Source organism: Caenorhabditis elegans, chromosome X (assembly GCF_000002985.6).
Source record: "Caenorhabditis elegans chromosome X".
Taxonomy (NCBI): domain Eukaryota; kingdom Metazoa; phylum Nematoda; class Chromadorea; order Rhabditida; family Rhabditidae; genus Caenorhabditis; species Caenorhabditis elegans.
In genome coordinates, this window is record NC_003284.9 from 8493523 (window position 1) to 8521175 (window position 27653).

The 27653-nt window shown below is 33.9% G+C and overlaps 5 protein-coding genes and 4 non-coding genes across 11 annotated transcripts; 6 read left to right on the plus strand and 3 right to left on the minus strand.

The window, feature by feature from the left end:
• Positions 1 to 1782: 1782 nt before the first annotated feature.
• T01B10.5 (uncharacterized protein) lies at positions 1783 to 4624 on the plus strand. Its single transcript, NM_077039.6, has 5 exons — positions 1783 to 1865; positions 2500 to 2646; positions 3902 to 4031; positions 4080 to 4219; positions 4273 to 4624. Exons 1-5 carry the CDS (start codon positions 1800 to 1802, stop codon positions 4435 to 4437), a joined length of 648 nt encoding a protein of 215 aa, NP_509440.2. The 5' UTR covers positions 1783 to 1799; the 3' UTR covers positions 4438 to 4624.
• A 1874-nt stretch (positions 4625 to 6498) lies between these two features.
• grd-14 (GRounDhog (hedgehog-like family)) lies at positions 6499 to 7515 on the plus strand. The gene is made up of 3 exons (NM_077040.8): positions 6499 to 6626; positions 6681 to 6920; positions 7286 to 7515. Exons 1-3 carry the CDS (start codon positions 6516 to 6518, stop codon positions 7397 to 7399), a joined length of 465 nt encoding a protein of 154 aa, NP_509441.2. The 5' UTR covers positions 6499 to 6515; the 3' UTR covers positions 7400 to 7515.
• Positions 7516 to 7699: 184 nt separating this feature from the next.
• On the plus strand, positions 7700 to 8766 carry grd-4 (Ground-like domain-containing protein). The gene is made up of 3 exons (NM_001307906.4): positions 7700 to 7865; positions 8113 to 8429; positions 8484 to 8766. Exons 1-3 carry the CDS (start codon positions 7817 to 7819, stop codon positions 8625 to 8627), a joined length of 510 nt encoding a protein of 169 aa, NP_001294835.1. The 5' UTR covers positions 7700 to 7816; the 3' UTR covers positions 8628 to 8766.
• A 3375-nt stretch (positions 8767 to 12141) lies between these two features.
• H03E18.5 lies at positions 12142 to 12426 on the plus strand. Its single transcript, NR_071715.1, has one exon. It is a non-coding gene; the product is annotated as an Unclassified non-coding RNA H03E18.5 (non-coding RNA).
• On the minus strand, positions 12285 to 12429 carry H03E18.3. The gene has a single exon (NR_071716.1). It is a non-coding gene; the product is annotated as an Unclassified non-coding RNA H03E18.3 (non-coding RNA).
• A 1924-nt stretch (positions 12430 to 14353) lies between these two features.
• H03E18.1 (Apple domain-containing protein) lies at positions 14354 to 20614 on the plus strand. Its single transcript, NM_077042.7, has 14 exons — positions 14354 to 14451; positions 14499 to 14574; positions 14684 to 14942; positions 15475 to 15787; positions 16337 to 16532; positions 16581 to 16645; positions 16693 to 17052; positions 17107 to 17218; positions 17284 to 17638; positions 17684 to 17790; positions 17838 to 18484; positions 18812 to 19316; positions 19372 to 19637; positions 20256 to 20614. The coding sequence occupies exons 1-14, from the start codon at positions 14391 to 14393 to the stop codon at positions 20375 to 20377; spliced, it is 3444 nt and encodes a 1147-aa protein (NP_509443.2). The 5' UTR covers positions 14354 to 14390; the 3' UTR covers positions 20378 to 20614.
• Positions 20569 to 26980, minus strand: H03E18.2 (MARVEL domain-containing protein; the record flags this gene model as incomplete). 3 transcript variants are annotated; one of them, NM_001375084.2, is made up of 7 exons in its annotated part: positions 20569 to 20812; positions 20864 to 20996; positions 21358 to 21491; positions 21536 to 21605; positions 21811 to 21942; positions 26116 to 26179; positions 26892 to 26980. In NM_001375084.2, 5 exons carry the CDS (start codon positions 21940 to 21942, stop codon positions 20667 to 20669), a joined length of 615 nt encoding a protein of 204 aa, NP_001361928.1. The 3 variants fall into 3 exon arrangements, with proteins under 3 accessions (NP_001361928.1, NP_001379383.1, NP_001360170.1); NM_001392810.1 differs by lacking the exon at positions 26892 to 26980 and having other exon boundaries at positions 20667 to 20812; positions 26116 to 26172; NM_001373395.2 differs by lacking the exons at positions 26116 to 26179; positions 26892 to 26980 and adding an exon at positions 24177 to 24263 and having other exon boundaries at positions 20667 to 20812.
• On the plus strand, positions 22731 to 22780 carry H03E18.6. The gene has a single exon (NR_071717.1). It is a non-coding gene; the product is annotated as an Unclassified non-coding RNA H03E18.6 (non-coding RNA).
• Positions 22731 to 22780, minus strand: H03E18.4. Its single transcript, NR_071718.1, has one exon. It is a non-coding gene; the product is annotated as an Unclassified non-coding RNA H03E18.4 (non-coding RNA).
• Positions 26981 to 27653: the final 673 nt, after the last annotated feature.

Below are 27653 nucleotides of genomic sequence, written 5' to 3' on the forward strand. Positions count from 1 at the left end.
CAAAAGTACTTACTCGATAATACAAAATTGCAGAAACTGTTCTGTTAGGAATCAGGAATCAAAAAAATGTGGACAACCAAAAAAATAATTATTTGAATAAAAAATTTGCTATGCAAGTGCAAACTTCGGAAATCTGTCATATTGTTCCTATATTTTTCTGTTGTAGATTCCTATTTTATGCCATTAGTGAAAAACTAACAGTGAAAGTTACGCCTATTTCATTTTATCTCTTAACTTGATAATGTTCTACAACTTTTCGAAAAATTTCTAGCGTTCTACAAACGTTAGACCATTTTTAGACATTTCTCAGTTTTACAACTTTTGACCCAATTATTGCAAACTTCCCGTACTTAGGTTGCTTAAATTGGTTGAAAAGTTGGAATGAATTGCTGAGAAATGATATTTTTACAATAGTTAAGACTTCTAAGGTAGTTTTGGTCTATCTCTTAGGCATGCAGGCATTTTGTGCCCTCATGGAAACCTAACAATTTTAATTCAAAAAAAAAACGAAGGAAAACGCAATACCAGTAACACTTTCCATCATTATCTGTTGCAAATTCAAACCCTTCATACAATTAGTAATCAGTTTCAGGATCAAAAATCTCTGCGGGAATGAGAATGAATCTAATCAAATTCAGACGGCTGACAGCGCTCAGTGTTAGTGTTTTGACTCTTGTTGTGACTCCCACCACACCCCACGCGTTTCCACTCCCGTTTTTTTTCACTCGTTTGTCTGTTGCTTTTTTCTATTTTCCTATCTATTCAGTAAGATTTTCCATTTTCGCATGATGAGGAAACGCAAAACTTTTCACATCAATTCTTACATAGTAACAAGCCGTCCAGGATTGGCCCATGTTATTAGGAATTCCAGCTCTCTATTGTTCCGTTTTGTTGTTTGTCGGACGGTGAAGTATCCTAGAAGAAACCTAGAAACTTCTTGCACATTTCCACAAAAAATTACCACATACCGGTGAGGTAAAAAAATTTTATTTGAAAATGTTATCTTATGTGCCTCAAAAAATGAAAACTTGCAAATTATGTAGTTTTGATTTTGAAACAATATTGTTTGACTTTTGCTTTTTGAGCTTTGCTTCAGAACCACTCTGAATAATATGAAAGATAAAAGATTTTAAAATTATTCCTGAACGATAAATGCTGATCGGTTTGGTGATTTCCAATTCAGGGAGTTAAACGGCGATGATATAGCAAAAGTTAATACATACTGTTCTGACATTTAAGTGTTACTTTTTTAAATGATGTTCAGATTGAGAATTCCGGCGTCATGCGAAGATCTTTTCTGCAAAACTTTGTAAAAGTGAACTCGGTTTGTGTCTCAAAAAAGTGTTGCAGCTTCAAGGTTTGAATTTTCTGGAGACTGAGTTTTTTGTCCATAAAGCGAGCGAAAATGCACAATCTGGCAGTGTTTTTTCTTTCACCAACCCGGCTCTGAATTCCTTGTTTTGTGCCCTTCTCTTCTCAATTCCATCTTTTCAATCGAGCGAACATTTATTTGAATCTTCACTGAATCAAATTCTCGTAACGTATAATTATTAGTGCCACGAAATGGCGTCACGCTCTTGCTGTCCATCTCCTTTCTCTTCTTTCATTCCACCATTTTCTTTTTGTTTCACCTAGCACTTATTCCTCTTTCTACTTCTACGCTTTTTTTGTTTTCCTATTTTTTCGAGAATTTAGTAAGACAATTTTGAAATAAAAACAGTTATTGAACAGTTTTGAATGTTTTCCATCTTTTTTTTTTGAAAAGTCCTATATATGAATTGCAGGGTCCAACCGGGTCTATGTCAGGAAATGAAAACAAGTGTTCCAAAACTATTGCAAAAAATTTGCTTTTCTTTGCAGTCCTGGTAAGAGTTGCATATCTTAAACAAGCTAAAAATTACAATAATCAAAAGATTACTGCTCGATTTTCGAAAAATCAAGAAGCCATATGTACTTTAAATGAAACGGTAAAAATCAGTTAAGTTGATTATCAAATCTGAAATTTAAAAGTTGAATTATGTTCAGTTACAATTTTTCGACAAAAAAAAACGTTTAAGGAGATATTCTGTAGCAATGCACTCAAAAGTGCAATTGCATGGTGCTTTAGTCAATCTAAATTCCGAAACTGCTTAAACAATTCCTTCTTTAATATTTTTAAAATAAATTTTCAATACTCAAAAGGTAATTTGTAATTAAACAACATTTCATATTTTTTTTAAAACTTTCATGTAACTGTTATCCAATATGGCCAAATATCATAATGGAACATTTCTGAAATGTTCAGTTTTTTTTTTGGAAAGATTTTTATTTAATGGTTTGATAAATTACCAAATATTAATGGATTAAAAAAAATACATTTGGGAATTGCTGCAGATTTCCATCAATACATTGTTTGAATAAAAATAATTAATATGTTAGAGTTAGAGTAAAAACGTTTTTTTACAAATTATAAATTCACTTAACATAAAGAAAATTAGAATAAAATTTTCACATTTTCAGCTCATCGAGTTCCTGGTTATTATCCCAACTGTAGTGTTCACGTTTTTAAATGTTTTTGAATATGATGAAACCCGCTACAAAACATATCATCCTGAACTATCTGGTATTGTTGGCTTTCATTTCTTGTTGCCAATTTTTGTATATCAGGTGAGTAGATTTGTGTATTTTTTATAGATCAAAACAATATTAACGAGTTTTTTTTACATGCCTAGAAACATTGGATAAAATGTTTGAATAAAATAGAAATTTTGATTTGCACCTGGGCTGTATTTAGTCTATATGTGGTGTGCTGATTCAATTTTTTTTCACAGCTGTTTTAATATGACAAAAAATTAATGCGGAGAGGAAATGGTCGGTAATGCGAAAGACAAAGCGCATACCATTAGATCTTTTTTCCATCTTTCTGCCATCATTTCCTTCAAAGCCCGCAATATTTTGAAATTGGAGTCTTTGAAATCGGAGATATTTTGGCGCCTGCTGGTCTCCAACATCATATTTTTTGTATCAAAAATCTTATGGTTTTTGTGGTCTTCTCAAAAAGGAGTGTTTCAAATAGAACAAAAAGCTTTACAAATTCACTCTGGAGGTCAAGTAGTTGTAGATTGCACTTTGTAGAAGTACAATTGAATGCTATTGAAATATTAATGAGGAACAATATTTGAAATTTTCCAAAATTTAACATTTACAAATGACGAGAGGCATTTCTGCAAAAAAAGAAAAGAGAAAAATTGTATTCATAATTGAGAAAACTCTAATGATGATGTAACTTATCAACCAATCAATAACAATATTTTGTTTCTCAATTGGACGAATCAATCTGAATTATATTTCTAACATGCAAGACATGCAATTTTGGGGAACCCAAAATAAGAAAAAATAAGAAAAATGGGATATCCCGATATCCTATTTTTCCAAATAGTTTTGTTTTCAATTTTGTACTAGCCTTCTTTCATAGCTGCGTCAAAAAATTGAACAGGGTTAAAAAAAACGTTGTCAGAGTTCTAGTAAATTTTATTTAAAAAATCATTCCTTATAATAAAATAATTTAGAAAATGTTGATTTTTTTCAATTTCAAATTAAGAAAAAGACAACTTTAAACGTAGTGTTATTTTTAAAAAAAGTTAAATTTTCTGCAACTCAGTTTGGTACCGACAAATTTGAATTTTTGTAAAGACAACTTATGAACAATGGAACATATTAAGTCGTCAACAAAAGTTTTTACACTATTCTGTTTTCTAGCAGTTTTTATAAGATTTGGAAATTTTTTTTCAACTTTTTTGTGATAAACTGCGGGACTATTTTAGAGTAATTTTCGCAGGCACGCTGCTATATCTCAGAAACAAGAAAATTTCAATTTTCATCAATTCAAGAATACTTTGAGGCAAAAGTAAATTAATTACAGATCCTCTGGCTTCTTTCAAACATTGGGTCAGCTGTGACAGTGCATACCAACACTCCTTACATTTTCTTTTTTACATTATTAGTTCCGATTTTTGGGCTCATAGTGAGCATTGTAATTCTTGTGCCATCAGGTATAATTTTTTTCCAAATTTAAACAAAAATTAAACGTTGATTTTCAGTTGAGCATGTCATAACTCAAAATTTCGATGTGAACGGGTATTTTATGGGATTTGTATGCACACTTTTCGTATTTGTTATTGCTATGATTCTGTTCACGATCTCTCGATTTGCAACACTTCGGAAGTTGATGAAGAAAAATGTGAGTTTTTGAAGTTATTTTCTTATTGTTTTGGTAATAAATAAAATATTCAGGTTGTACAAAACACAGCTGAAAAATCGGCAGAAGATCCTCAACAAGAACATTGTGCTCCTGCACTAAAGCGTATGAAAGATCCCGATGAAATCAGCACCACGTTCAGTCGTCGGTCGACAATGAGTATGAACGACGAGCTTTATATTCCACCACCTCGTATTTAAGTTACTATATTATTCATTTTTGCAATTTTGATCTCTTAAAACCAATCAACCATCCCTCTGTTAACAGGTTTCTAAATAATTATTTGACTGTTTTAAAAATGACTGGAATACGCTTTAAATTAAATTCCGTTGTGTTTTAATTTGACATATTACAGCTTTCAAATGAAATGAATTCATTTTTTTCCTTTTTCTAATTTTACACAAATTTTTTTTGTTCAGGTGATTGTCACGTTCGTTTTGTGTTATGTGCGATGAACAGAAGAGAAGAAGTGGTTTCATAGAATAAAAATCAAATCATAAAAATTATTATGTCAGTAACATTGAGATTTGTAGAAAATATTTGGCTTTTATTTTTAGCAGCAATAACATTAATTTCAATTCTTTGCTATAACATTAACTTCAATAAAAACAGTTTACTACATGTCTCTGGCATTCATAAAGGCGGAGTGGCGTCAATGGAGGAATAAAATTATTAAAAACAACCCCACAATAACCAAGTATCATAGACAAACTTTTAAAAATGGTTTAACATTTTTTATTGACAGTCCAAAATTACTTACTACATATTACTTACTTATTAATTAATTAATACGTTTTTGTCACTTTTCGTAAATCTATAACACTGTTGCATGTACAAATCACTACATTGCTTGAGCATAATATTTGAAACATAAGTAGACCACAAAAATCGAAGAATGTTTTTTTAGATCGGCGATTTCCACAAAAGTGGCAAAAACTGAGTTATTGCCACTTTTTGACTTTTTGACAGACAGCAGAAAATTTTAAAAAAATTGTTACTTTTACTATGATATTCGGTCATTTTGACACCAAAGGAGTAGTTTTTAAATATTTCCATAGAAGCGCTACGGCACCTTTAGTAATTTTCGATTACCCAGTGAAAGCATAAGCCGGAGCAAAAGCAACAATACATTGATCATTAAAATAAAAATAATATTATTCTTCGAATTTTTTCCACCTAACAAATGCAAAACACGTTAATTTATATTTGTCTTATGATCAAATATACTGTGGTAAACATCAAAAATACATGCTAATACCAATAAACAATGTAGAAAAGTACTTTCAAAATGAATGCTAAAGTGATTCGATTTACCCAGGATACACAAATTATAAAACATCATCAAGTTTGGGACTGCATCCGAACTATTATTTTTTAGGAATGTATTGTAATTTTAAATCTATAAACAAAACAAAACTCAGGAAAAGTTCATATCGGTTTGATGCATTACAAAAATGAATTGATGTTTCATTTTGCTGTAAAGAAAAACCGATAAAGCTTTCAATTCCACTCCATAAATCCCTTCGTGATTTTACAAGTATTATCCCATCATTTTTAAAGATTGCAAAGTAGGAATGGTTTAAAATGTCTTTTTTCAACAACCAATAATTGTAACAATCTTCATTATAATAGCTACTTTATTACCAGTTCACCTATGCTTGAAAGCACCATTTGATCAAGTTCGATAAGGAAACAAATGTCCTTTTCTTTCAGTTTAAATGTGTAAAAGCCAATAAAAATCCAGTTCCTCCCAACGTTCATTACTCAATCTTGGGAAGGTATAAAAGAAGAAACACACCTAATGTCCGCCACAGTTACTTCCCTGTTTTTCTAGGAAACCTTTTTTTTGGTGTGATTTAATCTTACTTAAAGTATGTTTAAACTAGATTTATATCTGAGTTTACCTGTTAATTTATCGAAGGTCATCTGGAGTCCTCTAAAAGGAGGCCATCTGAAATGGAATTTTGCACATACGCAGTTTGTCTTTTTGATTTTGCCATGTCTGTGTTCTGCCCAAAGCGAACAATTGTCTGGCAGAAGATTAGCAGAGATACCGAAAAAAAATCAAGTTTTTGTCACCTTAAGCTGGGTCTCCGAAAGACTGCGTAATTTAATTAAGATTCGGTTTTCTTTTTTGTCTGTTACGGTTGTAGCCAAATGTTACAATTTAAGCGGGGCGCCCTTTTCAACGTGTCTTCTTGTCTCCTTGAGAATTGTGTTTAAATACGTAAAAGGTTTCATTGTCAGCCTCCGTCTTACAGAAGTCACAAAATTTGAAATGGTGAAGCTTCTTCTTTTCGTCGCCATCTCGTCTGCCACAGTATTTGCTGCCTATGATGACCTCCCAAAGCCAGCTGATCCATATGAGCCACCAGGTTATGAGCCAGAGGTTAGTTTTTGCAGACATATCGGGCAGTTAATATTTTGAATTAATATTTAACAGGCATGCCCAGACAAGTACTCTAAAATCATTACTCAACTTCGTTCCGATCTCGGAAAAGACGTCTCCAGCATCAAGTTCACAAACCAGTTGGGGTCCCGAGTTCAGAAAGCATTTGGATCTGCTCACGAGATTATGATGGGACCGAGTGCTCCAACTCTTAAAACTAACTTCAACGGAACTATCTGCCAACATGCAGGAGACGATGGATTCAACTACGTTGTCTACCCATCCCCAGGAAAAGTAGGTATTTTTGTAGAGGGGTATTTATTTTATAGAATCTAAACAAAGTTCAACACTTCAAAGCCCTTTCACAAAACCCATAAAACAAGTTTTAAACGTGATCCATGTTCCATGTTAATGAATGTAGATTGAGGTGATATCACTCAAAGCTGACGCTGATGTCTAATCCTTTTACAAATATCATTTTCGCGTTTTCTAGTGGGAAGTTCGGTTAATACTCATGCTGTTGGGATTGATGTATGAAAGTTACTCATCTTGTTCAAGTTATGATTATTTCGAATTGGTGTTCGAAAGTTCTGATGTTCGAAAAATTATATTTTTTGAGATTGGACAGGTTCTTCAATGAAATCAATTCTCATTTTCAGTATGACATTAACAACGTCGCTGTAGAAGAATACTTTGAGAAGTTCGCCGAGTTCGCTGCTCTTGGAAAGGGAGCCAATATCGCTGACCTTCCAAAGGATCCACGTGCAGTGTAAACAACTTTTCAACAAGATCTTTGACTAAAAGTCAATGCTGAAAATTTGCAAAACTGTTCATCACTCCTTATGTTTACATTGATGTCTATCTTACCTGTAAATAAAGTTTTCATTGCAAATATAATGGTTACAAGACATAGACCAAGGCATAGACAAATCTAGAAGCAGAAAATCACTGAATCAGACACGACGATCTGTACATAGACGACCTCGGTCAAACTTCATTATCTAATCTAGAAAATTGCCAGACTCGTCTCAATTGGTTACAGTTCTAGACTAAAAACTATACAATAACAAAAGTAAGAATCGGTACATTACTTGTTTTTCCAAATAACAAACTCTTATCGAGCAATACAACGAAGTCATCTAAAGTGTTCAGTATAAAATGTAAGACTGTATGGTGTGTATTCAGCAGCGATGAAGTTAATTCTCCTTCTCATTGGATTCGCAGCTGTAGCTGTTCAAGGTAAAATCTTCGCAGTGTTTTGTTTTTAATGGTACGAAATTGTGTAATAAAGCATTGAATATTCTTAGAACACTGAGAAGCTGTAATTTTGTTGAAAAAACTACATACATACATGTTAATGTTTGGAATGAAAATGAAAATGAATACTACTCATTCAGCTACCAATTTTTAATATCAGCTGCTTCAAAAATATAATTTACATAGCGTCCCAATAAAGTAAATTACTTTTCCAGTCTTCAATTTTCAGGCCAAGACGACAACTGTCCTTCTATGAAATCTCGTAAACATGCGAAATCTGGAGATCTTTATTGCTGCGATAGCACAATCAAAACTGTTATCAAAAGAGGAATAAGAACGTTGAGCTATTTTGGTGATGACGGGCCACAAACTCTTGGACCAATTGTTCAAGGTCTGAGCACTTATGTTCAGAGACATTATGGAGTGGCGTACGAAATTGTCCTGGCTCCGAAAGGATTTATTTTGAACAGCAATTACAATGGAAGCAGTGTCTGCAAATTTGAAACTAACAGCTACACTATGGCTGTTTACGAGACCCCAGAACACGTAAGTTATAGCAAGAAAGACGTAAAAAGCGAGAACATCCTGATAACATTTCAGTACGATGTTAACGGTCCAGGAGAGGCCTACTATTACCACTTTGCTGCAAACGACAAACTTCGTATTCCATCCGTTTCTTCGCACCTCAAAAAATTTTCCGGACTTGTTAACACTGTCACCGAACGAGATGTTTTGAGAAACTAAATTTGTGTTAAAATGTGCCCTGTGTGAATATAATTTTCCCTGTGTGTTTTTGAGAGGATAAAAAGAAACAATACGGGGATCGTCGTCATTTCATTTTGTGCTGAACCAGATTATCCATAAAGAATTGTAAAAATGTAAAATGTGTTAATTTGATGTTAGTGGTATTGATTCCATGGGATCTCTATGTAGATGCTGAAAATGTTCAGGAATGAATATGTCGGACTCCACAATTGGCACAGTTGGCATTTTGGCACTCCATTAATCGGCGTTAGAAAACCAAAAAACTTTAACATTCAGAAATTTCTAAACAATTCACTTAAGACTTAACATTATTTCGTTGTGCCGATCCGAACCATGATTGGTTTTTTTTTCGGAATGCTGCACGTCGCTGGGAGGAAAGTAGCGGAAAGCTGCAAAAAAGCAGGAGAAACCCATAACTACATGACGTGGAGAAACTAACCAGACCCCGGTAAAATTACAAGCAGACACATTACCTGATTTTAAATATTCAGAGTTTGAGGGAGCCAATCAATAATAATCACCAGAACAAAATTATGTGACCTACTTTTACAATGGTTATACGCACATTATACGTACTACGGCTTATTTGAAAATCAAAGAACCCACGTGGGTTCCTTTCAATTGCGAACAGCAATACCTTCCCCATTCAATCTGAAAACAAAACACAAATACAAAGCGTAGTTTCGTTCTAAATTCCGTCTAATTTTCCGCCGATGAGGTCGAGACGTGTGCAAGAAGTTTTCTATACAAACAAATTAACTAGTAGTCGGATGTTGATACACCCCTTTCCCAATATAAAGTGAATAAACATAATAGGAAACGAACGCAGCAGCAACATCTCAAGTGTCATCTATCTTCCCACAATATGGTCACTTTGTGTTCAACACACCCGGTAAGACACGTACCTTTGAAAACTGGCATTGTGAACTTCCTTTTTCTTTGGTTCATTTTTCTGAATGTTGCTAAACAAACATGTTTGCCGGAATGCCGGAATAAGGTAAAAACGACTTGTGAAGATTCTATCTAATGATCCATGTAATTGGCACTGGTTCATTGAAGCTACCAGCTTTTCCGTGTCGGATATGCCCAACGGTTGTTCTTTCACTCCAACTTTGCACTTCATTTAACATTTAACACAAATCAAGGATATTCAATTTCACTCTCTGAAAACTCACTTTTTAATTTAAAAATTAATATTCTATATTTCCTAATACTAAACATCGCTGTGTGGCAATCAACAGTTCTCGAAGTTGCAAAACCAAAAAAAAAACTTCGGTGCACGAAAATTGCAAACATCGTTTATTTTCCACAAATTATCCGCTATCGATTGAAAATTTTATCTGAACATTGTATTCGTTCCATCATACAACATTACTTTGAGTTTCTTGAAAACTCCAATCTTTTTCTGAAAGTTTAGCTATTTAACACTAAAAACTTGAAAAATATTGAAAAAATAAATAGTATTCAATTATTTTATTTGATCATCTGAAATTATCATCAAATATCATATTAAACATTTCCAAAGTTTTTAGACAGTTTTCAAGCATAACAAAACTCTGTTTTTTTTTCAGAAAAAAATTGCAAATCATTGTTTTCCTGAATCTTCGTGACCTGCATTTCTTAGTTCACATTAGATGTTCCTATCAGGGGATTTGGTTTTTTGCATGGTATGATTTCTCACTTCATTTAACATTTTAACTGCGTTTCAAACTGTCTTTGTTCTTGGATGATTGCATCTGAAACTAAAATTTTATGGACATCAACCACCTCTTGACACAAAAAACAGAAACTAGAAGTGGCGATTTGGTATGCCTTCCATAAATCTCGCGGAGAACAAAATGAGAAATCTTTCTATATGCATCATTTGCTTCAAAATTTTGGATTCACTCACTCGCTTTCTTGGCTAATTGCGTGGATTTACTAACCTAATCCTTATCCTTCTGTCTAATACATTTCCGCAGTCTGACCTTTTTGTGGTTGCCGGAGAAGTGTACTCACAAGCTTTTTCTATTTCTTCACTCTAGCTAATCATCGACCAGACTGTCCAACGCCCTCATACTGACCCCACAACTTAACCCCATCTATCATATAGAATTGACGGCTTCGGAACTGACGACGACTCACACTAATCATTCACAACATTCTCGATTCTCTTATCACTTCACAGAAAAGGGTGGATATGGGAAGATGAGTGAGTAGGCGGTATAGAATCGCAAAAAAGACAAGAAAATCCAGTCCTAATGTTGAGAAAAGACAGAGGGTACAGAAAAGCCGAGAGAATTCCCGAGAAAGTTTCAAAGAAACTTCCCCTTTTTCTGTCATCCATATCAAACCATGAAGCGTTTGGCTTTTACGCGAGCGCGCGCGCAAAGAACACGTCCTATTGTCTCTCTTGGCCAATTTTATGTAGGTTTGGATGTTTTGCCATTCTAATCTTCTCCTGCCTTCTCGATCTTTTCAATTGATAATTTTATATTGAGACCTGTTCTGTAGATTAACAAATTTTGAAATACTTGCATTTTGAACGACTTTTTATTTCCAAAAAAAAAAGACCAATATTTTTTCCAAAATCTAATTTGTCATCTCGTCATCTGATCTTCTACTCATGAAGCAATACTATTGAAAAACAACAGTACTTACTTTTGGTTGTTTTCTTTTGGTGAGATAATGTCAAAGACAATGGCGACAATGAAATGAATGGGCTCACTAGGTAGATCATGAAATTATTTTGTGACAAATACGCTATAGTTTTTGCCGTGTTTCATATCTGCTGAAAGAAGAAAAAAAATTTGCATGAAGGTAAGATGTTAATACTTATTGAAATTTGATAATCACAGACTTTATTGTCGGAATAAACATTTGCGCTCTTACACAAAACTGTGATCCCATTATTGATTTTGTACGCATCTAGGTCTTTAACGGCAACAGATTGGTTCAAAAATATGTATTTAGTTCAAAATTAACTAAGTTTGAAAACAGTTTGCCTTGGATAAGGCAGCGCGCATGTTTCATCTAACTCAAACATTTTTTTTCACCCACACTTGTGGCCTTTTAAACTTGGCTAAGAGATTGGTGAGAGTGAATCCAACTCTCACTGAACTGGGCTAATTCAAACCTTGTTCATCCGTGTGCCAACTTCTAAATAAAATTTCAAATTTAAAATTGCTGGTCATGTCAAGGTTTTCTGAAATTTTGTTTAAGGTTACAATTATTTTTCACAAGGTGAGTTATTGGAATCAAGAAGCAGTCAGCTTTTTAAAATCTTGTTTTTATAGTGCATTCGTCAGTTGCTAACTGCTGCTAACTTGCAGTCAGGAAAAATTTTCACATTAAAAGTACCTTCAAAACCATAAGAAGATTAATTTTGTACAACAAGTTTCCATGACAATAAACAGATTTCAAAATTTTGTGGAGTTATTTTCCAAATGACTACTTTCCATTATCACTCTTACGACACAGTTGGACACAGTCGAACACTCTTGATATCTTCTCGCCCACACATTCACATTTTGAACAATGAGGTTAGCAAGTCATACAAGCATGTAGCTTTCTTCATAAAACCGTGTCTGAGAATGGAATCGGAAAGCAGGGAGGAGAAACTCAATTGTCGCTTTCTGGTGAGGTGAAAAAAAACGGGACGCAATCCAGTCCATTCTCGTGTATCTTCATCATTTCTGTATTTTTTTTGGTTGTCATCGGCTTCTCATACCCCCACCACCTCTGTCCACTAGTCTCCATTTCATCATGCTTTCCAACCCTGGATACCTCATCTATTAACTTGTGCGATTCACTCGGGAATCGCCATTCGATGACAACTTTCGATCCTTGTCTTTCAATTAATTCTCCTACGCGTTCGGCGTCTCTTTTTCTTACTCCCACACTCTCCTCTTATTCCCACTCATTTGGCTACTTGCAGCAAACCGAGTCTAATATTCGAGATAGCCTAAAACCCGATCTCGAAACCGTTGTTTCTTCGCCCCCCCTCCGCTCCGATTTTATTCTTTGCACTTATTCAATAATGTAATCATCGAATTAGATGTACCCATCATTGATGTTCGTTTGCATAACAAGAAAACCGCGCGGAGGCGTTAGCCAGTTGCGGTCACATATTGTGTACGGGTTTAGGTTCTAGAATATACTGTTCTCAGTTGAATTGGTAATTAACGATTTGACATGCAATAAAACATGTATGCTTAATGTTGCAAACAGACATATTTAAAGCAACATTTGATGCTTATTTCCTACAATTTATTTTTTAATGTGCCATCAAATGGCGTACAACTGGCTTCATAATATGTATACTCTCATTCTTCATTACTGACATCCAATCATTAACTAAAATTCTTTAAAAACAAATTGTATATCACAATGCTTTAAATACAAAAGAATGCAGGGATAAAATTCAAATTAAGGTTTCTCAGTACACTGTTTTACCCACATATTCAAAATAATGATAACGTTTTAAAAAAGTACTTTTTTGTGCACAAATCTAACGTTTCAATGAGTTAGCCATATTTTAATTAAAAATAATCCTTTGAAATTAAAAAAATATATGGCCCACTTGAAATGTTTATACATTTATCAGTGACTTTTAGTAGCTCAATGACAAACTTATTAATACGGATCAAATAAACTTTTAACTTACATTGCAGTACTTTATCATTGAAACTTCTTTCCATAAATGGTCATGTTCTTGGATTCCGGGTATTTCGAAACAAATAATAAAAAAGGAAGTCGTGAGATGTCGACCGCTATATTTTTTGTTATAATTGTGGGCAAAAATTTATTTTTTTTTCTTGTTCATTTTAAAAACACTGTAAAGACCAATTGAATGTAATTATATTTAACCTGACACGTGAAAAATTTAGAGAATCCTTTTACGTTGGTAACTCAATTGGAATAATTTTATACTCATAAGCCTGGGAGCATGGCCTATGGCCTGAAGCAAAAACCTGCCTGTAAATCATGCTTGCCTAGAAACACTTGCCCGCAGTTTGGATTTAAAAAAATTTATCACTGATAAATCACGTTGCCTATTTGGGTTTCACTCACCTACTTTTCTTATCATTGGTTTAGATATCTGAACACTTTTTGTCTCATCCGTTGACATAATTAATCTCGATCTCCTATTTCGATAGCACGGTAGGTCACACGGTGTTGTTGTTTTGTTGAATTTTCCAACTGTGCTACTGTTTCGAAGTGAATTTTTCGAGGAAAATTAAACTTTTAAAGCACTATCCAAGTCTAAAATTTGCAGGAAAGCAGATTACTTTTTTTGCATAATTACTGTTATATTTTCAAGAACAAGATTTCGCTAATTTGATCGGTTTTTAGCCAAAATCCCTCCAGATTCAAAATCGCTATCGAAATTCCGGTAGTTATTCAATTCAATCACATATTTTGTGGCACCTCCTTATTCTCCACGGGAAGTCTTTTTCGGAATATAAGTGGCTTAGTCGACACACGGATTGTCTTCATCTGTTCACTCGTGCTTAAGCTAATGCTTCTTTTGCGACCCCGTATCACACTCTCCTTCTTAAGACCATTTCATTCACTTTTTGTCTGTATCCATTCACTATTCTTATGACCAGTGACGACTTTTGACGCCTTCAAGAAAATTGTTGCGCATATTTTCCATTCCACTTCATTCGTTTTGTTCTGTTTGCACCATTTTCTGACAATTGAGTGACCCTCTCACTTTACAGATCCCTCGACAAAGATTTCATCTGATCCGGTGTTTCTATGACTTCTACTATCACAACAGGCATACTTTGCCTGGTGTCGGTACTCCAACATGTATACGGTAGGACTAGAATAATATCAATTTTAGAGCATACATTTGTATTACAGGAGACTGTTCGCCAGAATTCTTCGCCAGGAGCATCCGATATGATCAGGCTATTGAGATCGATTTTTATTATACAGGGTCAGTACGTGGGAAATATGAAAATATGAAAAATGCATATAACCGAAAAACTTGATTTTTGTTATCGAGTCTTTCCGATCTACCCACCACCTGTTGTTCTTTGTTTCAGGATCAATCTTGCCTCGGTGAAAGAATGCGCCGCATTTTGTGCGGGACGTGAATTTTGCAGAAGTGCCGTCTACAACAGCAGAACAAAAACGTGCGGAATCTCTTACGAGTATACTGTCGCGTGCGCTTCAAGGACTCAACGGTTTAAGGAGTATCAAGTAGAAGATGGACAAGGAACTGACTTGGTGCAGATTGCATGTGTGGATGATTGTAGAAATCGAGAAGGAAAAGACACAAACAAAAAAGGAAAGAAGGTTCCAGTAAGTTTCGTAGTTATTTTAATAACTTTGATCTAGTGTCAAGAAATTTCAAACTATCTTTAGAACATGTTATCATTATAAAATAATTAGTAAAACTTTAACAAGTTATACAGTGAGCACATTCACTTAATTTTCAATTAGACCACATCTTGTCAAACAATTTTTTAACTTTTATCACTTTTTTGTAATACTTCAAGTTGGCAGTAAATTGGGAAGGCGGCGGAGTAAGTCTTCAGTTTCTCAGCACTTGCGCCTAGCGTCTTGCCCAAGTTTTAATTTAAAAAAAACTTGAACCAAAAGTTGGCAAGATTTATTTTAGGTTTTACTAAAATTGAACAACGTTTTGGACCACTATCAACACTGAAGTTATAAGTTTTCTGAAAATATGTTAAAAAAACTGTTTTCAAAAACTACTTTCGGCCAAATTCAAGACCATCAAAATAACTCTTTGGTAATAAATACAATTGCATAAATCGGGATGGAAGTGATGGAAACTTTAATTTCTACGAAAGCATTTAATTTTTGTTATTAGGTGGGGATCATCACTGGCGAACCAAATGATGGGAAGACAAAAGAGACATTAACATCATCATCATCATTATCCGGCAACAATGTGATCACCGATCCACTAACAACTCCATCAGTCTCCAAGTTATCATCCACATCTGCATCGTCGAGTACTCCGGAATCGGATCGCCCACGCGCCAATGGATACGTCACCCGTCTCATTCTCGCCAACATCAGTGGTCTGCAAGAAGGTAGAACCGGATCGGTTGAACCGCTCACTCTCCAACAAAATGACGCAAGTGTCGCAAAAGGAGGCAAAACAGGAGATGGTAATAAAGGTGAGAACTCACTTTCTTCACGCTTCACTAGAGTACTGGGACAGTTGACATAGAGTAAAAGTGATGATACTTTCCATTGAAATAGTAATCCAGTAGACTTGTATGAATAGACAAATTTATGTTTTGCAAAGTGATCGAATAAGCAAGAAAACCCATCAAGTTAAATAACGTGTTTTTTTTTTGATTAAATAACTCCTTACATACACTTTTTCACTTGAAATCATGCCGTCTGTGCAACAAAAAATTAATTGGACTGTGGGGAAAAATGTGTTATTTTAAAAACCATAATTTCAATAAAGAATGGACTGAAACTAGTGTGTATTTTGCTTTAAATGTTTCTTTGAAAGTTCAATATTTAAAAATTATTGAAAAAGTAGTAATAATTGTGTGGTATTTTTGCTAAATTCATGATTTGCCTGCAAATCTGCTCCAAATTTTTTTTGCATGGTGTAAATTATTATAAGTCTGAGATTAAACTCATTTTAAAATCTAACAAGTTAATGTTTTGAACCTGAGTTTGTCTTGCAAGAAACAATGAAATAATTTCAGGAAAAGGACCCGTCTGCTACCGAACAATTCGTCATCGTTACCTTTTGGGAGCCGACTTTGAGGAGCATGATGTGGATTCAGTGAATGATTGTAGATGTCTCTGTGCCGCAACTTATTTGCCAAACAACAAGAAAAATAAGTGCATGTCTTTCCAGTTCCGCAATAAAACTTGCACACTGAACAAAGGAAACCATTTGTAAGACTATTAAAATAACTGATTTTGTTGTAAAACTTGAAATTACAGAGGACAATATGATCTTATCGAACAACGGAAAACTTTGTACCAATACGTTGGGTGTGATCCAGAGAGTAAGTTGCTTGTCGGGTAATTATTATTCCCATTTTCTGAATTTCAGTCCTACTAGAAACTGCCTCATCAAAGTGTCCAAACTTCAAGCCAAAGAGTGCTGAGAAGAAAAAGCCAGATACCAAAAAGGAAACGCCTACGAAAAAACCTAAAGTCGAGCTAGTAACGGCTAAAACAGTAGAAGGAGAGAAGAAAGAAACTAAGAAACCAAAATCTACTACAAAGAAGCCAACAAAAACTGCCGCAGCAAGTACAAAGAGACCGCCAACTACCGAAAAGCCAACAGCCACTACCGAGGAAGTGAAATCTACAACAGCTGCTGCGAAACCATCTGAAAGACCAACGGGACACGATGAGACACCGGTGGAGGAAAATTCACTAGAAACAAAATCATCTGAAATGATTATTAGTAAGTTGCTTGTGTTGATTAATTCAAATAGTTTGGTTAGTTTGATTATTTAAGAGAGAGATGGATGTTTCGAGGTTATTGATGATCACTTGATGGTTAGCGTTGCTGGTGGTCTTGAACACGACATGTCAATTGAAGAATGTCAGTGCATGTGCGCTAACAGCAAGTAAGATTTTTAGTTAAACAATGACTATTTTTAACTTACAAATTTAACTATTACCTACGTTTCAGAACATCTAGACGATATGAATTCCAATGTAGATCCGCAACTTATTATCATGCTGAGAGAGACTGCATCCTCAATTTAGAGGACAGAAATATCAAAAGCAAACTGTTCGAGAAACAGTTCACCGACGTTAACGTTACATATATTGGTCTGGCCTGTGAAGTTGATGAGACGGTCAAAAGCTTGGGATCTTTAGCCTTGACTGAATGCCGAAGAAAGGTTGAAGCCACTACAGGAGAACCGACAAAAGAAACAAGCACAAAGAAAAATGGATTGAAATCTGATGATTGCTATGTAGAGCTTAATGATTTTGTCTTGGAAGGTACTGCAATCGCTGTTGAAACTGCAGTCACACCAGAGGTATTGTATATTTTTAAGAGAGATTTTACTTGTTTTTTTTTGCAGGAATGTAAGTGTAAATGTGCGGAGGGTCATAAACTGTATGGTGAGGAATGTGCATCATTCTTGTACTACTACGACAGCAAAACTTGCCTCATTAATAAACAAAACAGGTCTCAAAATTTAATTTTTACAAATGAAAATGTTTGTTTTTACCCAGATTCTCAAATCCAGAAAAGTTCAACTTTGTTCCAAGCATCAATCAATCAAGAAGTTACTTCGAGTGGACATGTGCAAACAAAGATGAGGCAAGACACAAATACCGTGCCGATGTCTGTAAAGTCGAACCTGAAAAAGTTGATGGTAACTTGTTGAACAATGAAAGTGAACCAGTGGTAGTAAAGCAGGACGTTAAAATAACGGAGGAGCCTGTTCCAATGAAGAGATTAGATGAGAAAGCATTCTTAGACAAGATCGATCAAGTTGTGGAGTCTCAAGAAGAAACTGAGAAAAAGAAGAAAGTGACAACTAAAAATTCTGAGCATATTTTGGATACCGATGAAGTTCTGAAAAAAATTGAGAAAGTAGAAGCCACTTCAACCACTGAAACAGAAAAACCAACAACAGAAACAACGCCAGCAACAACCACAGTCACAACAACCACTGAAGAAACGACAACACCAAAGAAGCAAGAAGTCAAAATGAAGCATATGGACGAGAAGGCTTTAATGGAGAAAATCAACGAGGCTTCTGAAAAATTGGAAAAAAGTCAGGAAGTGACCGAAGAGGTGACTGAAGCAACCACGGAAGCTATCACAACTACTGAAGAATCAACAACAACTGCCAAACTAATTTTAAACAAGAAAAGTGAGATTTTTTAATGTTTCGTTATTAGTTATGCGCCCACTGCTCTTCTTTGGCAATTCATGTCTCAGTTATAGTTGTATTCCAAAAATGTACTCGTTTTAAAATTGCATTGTAGAAAAATATTTGATACGTAAATTTTTTTAGTAACTGAAAATAGACCAGAAGAAATAAACTAAGTAGAGCAATAGGGGGGGGAGGGGGGGGGGGGTGCGAGGCTTATATGAAAAATACAGTAATGAAGTGCGAAAGATAGGAGAACCAAATTGCCGAGTATTTCTTGACAATAAGTAGTTGCTTTTCAAATGACTTATAAATTAAATGTTTCAGAAAATCCAACTAAAGACAGTGGGAGTGTTTCATCTGCCTCCGGAAATGGTAAAACTGTTGCAATGAAGAAAACCGATCAAAAAACCATTGAAACTTTGTTGAAAGCAAAAATTCCGGAAAGCAGCAACGTAGATTCTCAAGAAAAAGAAGATATTAACAAGGATCCCCGCCTTGTTGAAATGAAAAAGGTGGAAGCGCAAGTTTTGGAAAAACTAGCAAAAATGGAGATCACTGAGTCAACCGCCCCGGATAGCACTAGTTCAACTATTCCTGAAAACATTGAAACTGAAAGTACCTCATCGGAAATTACAAAACAGACAGCTAAAACATCAATGAAATCTAGCATACCGGAAGCTGAAGGGCTCGAAGATGATGAAGTAGAGACTGATATTGGTCAAGAGCTTTCAACTGGTCTTAATGATGCACCAGCAAGCGTCCCAGCACCAGAGAGCACAATTTCAATTACTTCAACAACAGAAAAAGTGACAACAACTACGACAACACAGTAAGAAGGATATAAGTTATAACTAATAAGCATGTATCATTTAAAAAAACTTCAGAGCAAAAGCGAGTGGAGTGAAGTCTCACAAGTTTGATGAGAAAATTGACAAGAGCGGAATGCCACTTCCAAGAATCACTACCACTACAGAGCCATCAACTACTACTGCTGGATACCCTCCAGCAGGAAGATGCTCATATTCTGCACTCTATCAGACATCCTTCCTTGGACGCCGTCTTCTGAAGGCAGTTCGTGTGAAAACTCCGGCTGATTGCTTCGCAGCTTGTTATGCATTGAGATGTAGATCGGCCAATCTCATTGCACAAGGTAGGCAATAATCTGTTATAAACTAGTGGTCAGGCGAAAAGAATTAACCTTTTTGAACCTGATAAATTTCACGACATCTAGGATAAGTTTGAAACATTCGCTCATGCGATTTTGCCGCATTTGTGGCCATTAACAGACAATTTTTGTAAAAATATGTCTGTTACTCAAATAGCACGCAAAATAAATACAACTCAGTAGTTGAAAAATTATGACTTGATGCTGAACGATGTTCCAAAAAAGCGTCCAAATACAGAATGATAAAATTATTGCTCACAAACTCTTTTTGTAAAAGTTACAGCAGGAAACACTTGCCGAATTGATTTTTGGTTTCGAATATAATGTATCTTTTTTTTTGCTAACAGTTTTCTGTAATAACAACTTGATGTTGAGATAATTGCTAATTCAATGACAAAAACGTACCCAACAGACTGATTTACGGAAAAATAAAACCCATGGTTTATATTTTGATAGTCGATCAATTTTTGAAACACCCTCAATCTATTTGTATTTATCATTGGTTATCACATCAGTTTGATTGAAAAAATTACAATTTTCAAAGATTAATGCTAATGACTATTGCGCTGTGAACCCTCAAGTTTTAATAAAATTTGATTTCAGGAGAATTCAATAGCTGTGAACTTTACCGAGATTCTCTCATTGATTATCGCCGACCTGATATGATTGGTTACGACGCTTCAACAGTATACTTCGATGGCATCAACTGCGATGGTACCCCGTAAACTTGAATGTAAAATCAGATTTTGAAACAGCACTTTCCTGCTCTCGGGTCTCATTCATGCCAGTATGATTAACAGTTGCAATCAATCCACTTTCATAGTTTTTAAAATATCATTAATAATATTTTCTGTTCTATATAAGTTATCCGTTTTGTTTGATTCAATGTTCATATTGGATACCATTTTAATTTAAATAATTAATTTATATTTAATAAGTTAATAAAGTTATTATCAATTTGATCACAGTGTGTTTTAAATATGTACTAAATTGAAATGATAACTTGTTGATATGCTATATAGCTTCTGTGCCCTCCGTACTAATTAACTTCTTCTCAGTGTCTAGCCACGAAAATAGTGGTCCAGAGAGATGAAGACAGAACAGACTGACTAGCAGCTGAGAAGACAGGAAACCGGCAATTCGCAGCTTTTTTTCTCCGTCTGAAAAGTTCAGATTTATTTGAAGAAAAAAAAAACTAAAAATAAAAGTACCAGTCTCTTCAAGATGTGAAAAGAGTGTCGAGAAACTTGAACAAAATGAAAGAATTTCCACAAAGAAGTGTTGTTTCCAGGCGAACATTGCAAATAAGAATAAGCAAAAACAGTAGGAAATTGCCATGACAATCTGAAAAATAAACACTGTTAGAATCTGAAAAATAAACACTGAGATATAGCAACAATGAAAAAGTTCAAACGTTTTTTGCAAGCTTGAAAACTGTTTTTATTTACTTTTTAAAATAGATTTGGCCTAACAAAATCCATCAGAATTCAACTTCTTTTAAAATGAGTTTTTTTTTCTTGGAATTTACAACTACCAGCTTGTTGTTGTTCTAAAACAAAAATTAATTTTAGAAAGTCTCATTAATTGCCTGCAAAGTGAATAAAAGGGACCGTATCCGCCAAATGTTTACAACCACAATTGTATTTTTTGTGCGATGACACAAAACTTGATATGACAAAGACAGTTTGCTATGCCAAAAACTTACGTGATGAGCAATGTAGGGTTTAAGAGAAGTAGAGCTATGTGTAGAGTATGAGAAGTAGCTAAATACAAGCGCAATGGTTACAGTGACAATTGGCCAAATCGCAAATGCCATATCAATCATTCGCAGGTCACAATCTGACAAATACATTGATACACTCAAAACGAAAAATTTATCAAACCATATAACATAAGTACAAAATGGGAAATTGCCTGTGCGATGCTAACGACTCCGGAAACAATAAGGGCTCCCTGAAATGTTTTTGATGAATGTTTAAAAAAATACGATTCTCCTTTTTCAACATTTTCTTCTATTTGAAAAGGCAAACAAAAACTTTTAAAAAACTAGTGCAAATTTTTTCACGAAAAAAACATACTTGTACTTTTCGCTTTCTCAAAAAAGAAATTTAAAACATTTATTTACCCAAAAAGATTTTTGAAAGTTCACAACACTCACCAGTGCAGAAACATTTGCGCATCCACAATAACTCTCGAGTTCCTGACGGTACCTTCTTGAATTCAAATCTTCACTGTCAAAGCTGCTCTCAGAGCCAGGTTTGATGAATGTGTCTGATCTTAAACGTGACATCTGAAAACAAAACTGTTTTTTTTTGAAGAAACTTTTCTTAAAGAACAACTAAAATTAGAATAACTAATGCGAATAAATTCGATTATATAAATTATCGCAAGTGTAACATTTTAATTGATATTTGTGTTGTACCCCCGCCATTTTAAATAATTAATCAAATTTCCATTAATTTATTTATTTAAATTAAACGTGATACCCATTTTCCTTGTTCGGCTTTGGAATGGTGTTTTCCTAAGCCTAAAAATACAAAAGCATTCTACACGTTTTTATTTCATAATTTAAAAAAATCTATTTTTAAAATGGTGGGGAATAATACACAAGTTAATTTCTTAAAAACATCAAAAATTTTGAACTTTGCACGAAATTTTAAAAAAGTTTAAAAAATGTCAAAAGTGACAATTTATGAAGCGTAACTTTTGAATATGAATTAAGATTAATTTTCTCGCAACACCACATTTTATCAAAAACTCATACGAGAACTATACAAAAATATTTTTTATGTTTAAGTTATTTTTCAACAAGAACACGACTAATTTGTACAAACGTTTTCAGGCAAAGCATTGAAAAAAAAGAAACTGTATTTAACTTATCAAAAATTATAAAATTTAACAATGCTGACAGATCATGAAAAAAAGCAAAAAACTACAGGGCGTGTCAAAAGTGCATTAAAAAAATCGGGAAGTTTTCTGGAATTTCTTGAATTCAAAAAAGCAGTCATGTTACAAACTAGAATTTCTCACGCAGAAAATGAAATAATAGGAAACGATAGGCCGTGCTCAGCCAGCCCCTTTTCTTTTCATGAGATCTAATGAGAAGCTGACCAAAGGCTATGAATAGAAGAAGACGGCCATGAAGGGCGGCGAGTGGAAGCTAGAAAAATGGGGCATAAGACGAAGGTTTATTCTGCAAAACTTTGGTGGCCGCCGGAAAAGAGACATATGTTCGTGTGGTAATGTGGCGGCAGACATAATGGATTTGTGTGCATGTGCAGTTACAATGGGAAGAACGTTTCATTTTCATTTTGATATCGAATTTTATCCTGTTTATTTAGTTTTAAAAAGTTTTAATCAAAGTGTACAAAACTGCAACCATGATCAAAATAGACAAAAAACCTTGCATATGCAATCTACAAAAGTTTCTGATAGTGAGTCAAAAATTTTGAAAATTTTCTGATTGTGTGTGACTGAAATAAAATTGAAAATAGAAATTTGATTTTTTTTTCAAATATTTTTTTTTCCCGAAACCTACGTCATTAAATTAGTTGCTTAATATTTAAAAAAAAATCAAATAAAATGTTGTGTATATGTTTGTTTATAGAAGTATTAGTATATTAAGGAAGACCGCATAAGAATGTTATCCTGAAATGATTTGTTTTGTATTTTGAATGAGTTAATAAACGTTAGCTATCTTCTCATGTTTTTAAAACTATTTTCTATAGACCAAAGTCTTCTCAATTTGGTTTTTCCAATAGTCTGGAACAAGCACAAGATTATAAATTTTCTACTTCTAAAAATATACCAACAGCAACACATAATTCACCTGCCTCAAAATTTGTGAAATTTCGATTAAAACGCTTCAAATTATATATTTTAAAGGTGCATAAATTAATGGTGGATTAACGCCAATGGGGTTGTGCCAAAACGCACTCAACATAGCCTTTAAAAAACTAAAAATAAAAATGTTTTTAAACAATTGAAAATTTTGATAATAAACTATGTAAAAATTGAATTGAAAAATCTACAGGAACTTGAAAAATTCTTGTTTGTATATTGGTAAAATATAGTTTAAAGGCAAACAATAAAGACATATCTTAAATTTAAAAAAAGCCAGAAGTGAACTTTTGATTTGTTCACTTTTAAAGCTGAAAACTGAGTGAATGGCATTTTTGACTTTAACGAAAACCCAAATTTTCAAAATTTTATTTGGAGTGTTTGAAATGATATATTCTCTACTCTATTTTTCAAAACTTTAAAATATGCTGAACAGGATGAAATTATGTAATTAGACAACAAGACTCAAGATAAACATGTGAAAATAGTGCAGTTTTAGTACAGTTCTCAGAAAATGTAATCACATTCATTGTTTCATTTTCAACATTATTTCTTACTGCAACGTTACATTTTTCAGATAAAAAGAATAGAAAACAATGAAAAGTGAGAAATGACGTGTCTCTTTTTTCTCATTCTTCTTCTTCCACCCCCCCCCCCCCCCCCCCCGCCATTAGTGGATATTACCTCCTCATCAGCAAAAGTGACTTTTGTCGACCTTTCCGGCAGATAGACATGAATACTTTGAAAGTCGTCCTCATTTTCAGACGACATGACGCTGTGAATGTACATATGAAATGTATCATACTTCATCATCATTTTTACGCAACCCCAAAAAAGCTGCGGCTTGTGTTGCTTGATCTAATTTACTTTTAGAGTATCATATGACAAGAAAAAAGACTGCTATATCAACATACAATTTGTAATCCAAGCTGGTTTTTCACTACGTTTATGTATTCTAATTTCTCATTGGTTTTTTTTTTGAAGATTCAGTACAATAGTTTGTGATGTCTTATTGAGGATTATGAGGAAAAAACAAAAATTGAAAAATGGCAAAAACGAAAGCAGCGCCAACATTAAAATAAACAAAAGAATCATCTGAAACACAAATCAAAAGGAAACAGCTTTTTCCCTGGAAATTTGAGAAAATGATGTGTAACAAGAATCACACAAGATATATAGTCAGCCAAAAAAAAAAGGAAAAAATTGGGATGTTATGTGACGCCTCTTATTCATTAGTAGCTGTTCAAATACAACTCGAGTATTGAATTACTAATTTTTACCTAGACATTAATGGATATCAATTTTCTGAAGTGAAACGTGGAAAATAGTCAAGGCTCAATGAGCAATTCAGCTGAATGGAAACATTCTCATGCATTTGAAAATTTCATTTTTTCAGGTCAAATCTGAATGAATCAAATAACAGAAAATAATTCAGTACTATAAAAATGAAATTGACAAAAATGATTTTTTTACAGTTTCATGAAGACTTTACTAGTTGAGAACCTTAGTAGGTTTTTCGGTACATGAAAAGAAGAAACATTGGTAGAATCAACAGTAAGAGTAACACAAAGGGGCCAATAAAGTTGCATAGCTACTGAAACTCAAATATATTTTTCACAAACTTAAAAATTTAAATTGTAATGCAAAAAATGCATAATCTGCCCATCGTATTCTTGAGAAACAGTAAGTTGGAAAGATTTCAAACTTAAAAGTAAATTTTACTTAAGTATTGTAAGTTTTTTTAAAAGTATTAATGAAAATAAAAAGTGCTTTCAAATTGCAAAATTGATAGGACCTTAAATTTTTAATGTCAGAAATCCTGCTAATGAATTGCACTCCTCTAATAGTATTGTTCCTTGTTAACGTCATAGAATCTAATCTTATAGCCTCTATTAGTATTGAAATTGCGAAAGCCTTTGAAAATTCTCCTGCTTTTTAATGATTTTCCAGCAAATTCACAAACAACCTAATAATAATAATTAATCGGTATAGCAATGTCGAAAATCTGATTTCCCAACTCTTGTCAATAAGTCGTAAACATTTTTGAAAGTGTAGAAAACTTGGCAAACATCTTTCAATTACGAATGCAAAAACATGACTGAACTAGCGGTTTAGTATTACATTATAACTGCCTTTGTCCACTTGTCACAGTATTTTGTTTTTCAGTTCCTCATTTGAATTAACAACAATGTCTGCTTTAGTGTCAAAAAAGTTTTGATCAGAACAATCAATTCCAAAATTAATACTCACCGCTGGGTGTTTCTTCATTTTTAATATTACGAGAATATTGAACCTTGACTGAGTAAATGGAAAGAGCAAAAGTATTGAGAAAAAAGAAGACCGAGTTAATTGTCTCTCTTTTACGGAAAAGTCGGTTAAGTTGACAAGAAGATTTTCATAAATAAAAAATAAGGGAAATAGGATGAGTGTGGAAGAGAAGGATGACAAGAAGCCTAAAATTACGAAGGTTCAGCTTGGATCGCCGCCACGCTTTTCCAAGAGTCAGTATCTCATTACTTTTAGATGTCTTGAAAAACGGGTGGAAATATGACCTGCTCAAAAAATACGAGTACATGAAAATTGTGACAGCATGAATACAACTTGACATCCAAATATCACGTACCTTATCAGATGACACTTCCGACACTACAATGCTTGATTTCGATCGATTCGAGCTCATTGAAATTCTGAAAGATAAAGGGTGAGACAACAAAAGCGTCCCCTGATTGGTTAAAAATGCTCATGAAGTTTTTTGTAACTCTGAGTGGTCTAAAAAAAACAAATCAATGAGTAACATTGTTAAAATTCTATTATGTCTAGAGAAAAGTTAACACTACATAGTTCTTTTATCACAGGTGTGCCCTTTAATAATTTGTTAAGAGAACAAAAAAGTATAAAAAATGATTCATTACCAGTATCATATTTTGTGAGTTTATCGGAATTCGCAAACTTTGAGATGCTTGCCAACTCCTCTGATGAAACTTTTTTGTATTATTTGAGTCAGTTTACGTAAGCACATATGTAGTATGGTTAGTGTGCAGTTTTCCCAACTGGCAATACTGTCACTACAGCGCAAGATTTTTTCGAGCTAATTTTTTTTGATTGAATGATTTTAAACAATTAAAAACATCTGTAATAATACCGAAAAACATTAAAGTAGAGAAAAGAATCTACGAAACAGATAAAAATGTAGTAATACTAGGGCAAAGGCACAGATTTGGCCCGCTAAGTCTCATTAATTGAATTGTCTAGGGACTCGGGACTCAGGCTCCGAATCCCAAAATTTTCCCAAACAAAGCTCACAGTGGGATCGCTCGAAACTAGACGCTAACAATTGATTTCATCAGACAAATGACATTTCGGAAAATGGAACAAACACGACGCAAAAAAAAAACTAACATCCTTTTATTTGTGTCAATTCCAATAGATATGAGTCGGAATATTCTCAGAGCAAAATAACTACAAATAGAACAATAGATGTGTCTTGGTCTAGTTTTCAAATGCAAAGACATGACTCATTTTGTCGTAGAAATACACGGAAAAAAATCAGCCACCATGGTCACATTTTACGAGGCCATTTATTTGGAGAAGGGCACCATATCGGATTACACGAAAAATCATGAATCGGTTTTTTTTTGGTAGACTTTGTGCAAACCAGAATTGAATTAATAAATTAAACTCAACCATTATGATTAAATCACCGGATCATTTTAAAAAAACGTTCGTCAAAACCTACAAAGTTTAATTCTAAAAACCACGCAGGTACTTTCGCAAACTGGAATGTTTTCTCAGTGGAATGTGTGCAATTTTATAGCTTAATGAAATTATAAGGATGTTTCATTCTGTATGTGAAATGTGTTCTTTCGCATTAAAAAGACGATTAAAAAAATGCTAAGGAGCTGTGCGGAGTGAGAGAGGGTTTTTCGTAGTCAGAATTGGTGTAGGCCACCAATTAATTGAACGTCCAACGAAATAGTTCTCAAAGTCTGAAAATATAAATCACAAACAAATAGTATTTAAAAACCTACATTTAAAAAAACAAAAAAAAATTCTAAAATTTAATTGCACAGTTGGATTGTTTTTTCTTCAAATTTTATTTTATTACAATCTATTGTGTTTTTTGGAGTTAGCTTTTCAACAAGTCATTAAGTACAAGTAATA

Coding starts and splice junctions, on each gene's coding strand:
- T01B10.5 (NM_077039.6), top strand. CDS start 1,800: ATGTCAGGAAATGAAAACAAGTGTTCCAAAACTATTGCAAAAAATTTG. Junction 1,866..2,499: donor TGCTTTTCTTTGCAGTCCTG/GTAAGAGTTGCA, acceptor TCACATTTTCAG/CTCATCGAGTTCCTGGTTAT. Junction 4,032..4,079: donor TGTAATTCTTGTGCCATCAG/GTATAATTTTTT, acceptor GTTGATTTTCAG/TTGAGCATGTCATAACTCAA.
- grd-14 (NM_077040.8), top strand. CDS start 6,516: ATGGTGAAGCTTCTTCTTTTCGTCGCCATCTCGTCTGCCACAGTATTT. Junction 6,627..6,680: donor CACCAGGTTATGAGCCAGAG/GTTAGTTTTTGC, acceptor AATATTTAACAG/GCATGCCCAGACAAGTACTC. Junction 6,921..7,285: donor TCTACCCATCCCCAGGAAAA/GTAGGTATTTTT, acceptor TCTCATTTTCAG/TATGACATTAACAACGTCGC.
- grd-4 (NM_001307906.4), top strand. CDS start 7,817: ATGAAGTTAATTCTCCTTCTCATTGGATTCGCAGCTGTAGCTGTTCAA. Junction 7,866..8,112: donor CGCAGCTGTAGCTGTTCAAG/GTAAAATCTTCG, acceptor TTCAATTTTCAG/GCCAAGACGACAACTGTCCT. Junction 8,430..8,483: donor TTTACGAGACCCCAGAACAC/GTAAGTTATAGC, acceptor ATAACATTTCAG/TACGATGTTAACGGTCCAGG.
- H03E18.1 (NM_077042.7), top strand. CDS start 14,391: ATGACTTCTACTATCACAACAGGCATACTTTGCCTGGTGTCGGTACTC. Junction 14,575..14,683: donor ATCGATTTTTATTATACAGG/GTCAGTACGTGG, acceptor TCTTTGTTTCAG/GATCAATCTTGCCTCGGTGA. Junction 17,053..17,106: donor ATCATCTGAAATGATTATTA/GTAAGTTGCTTG, acceptor TGATTATTTAAG/AGAGAGATGGATGTTTCGAG.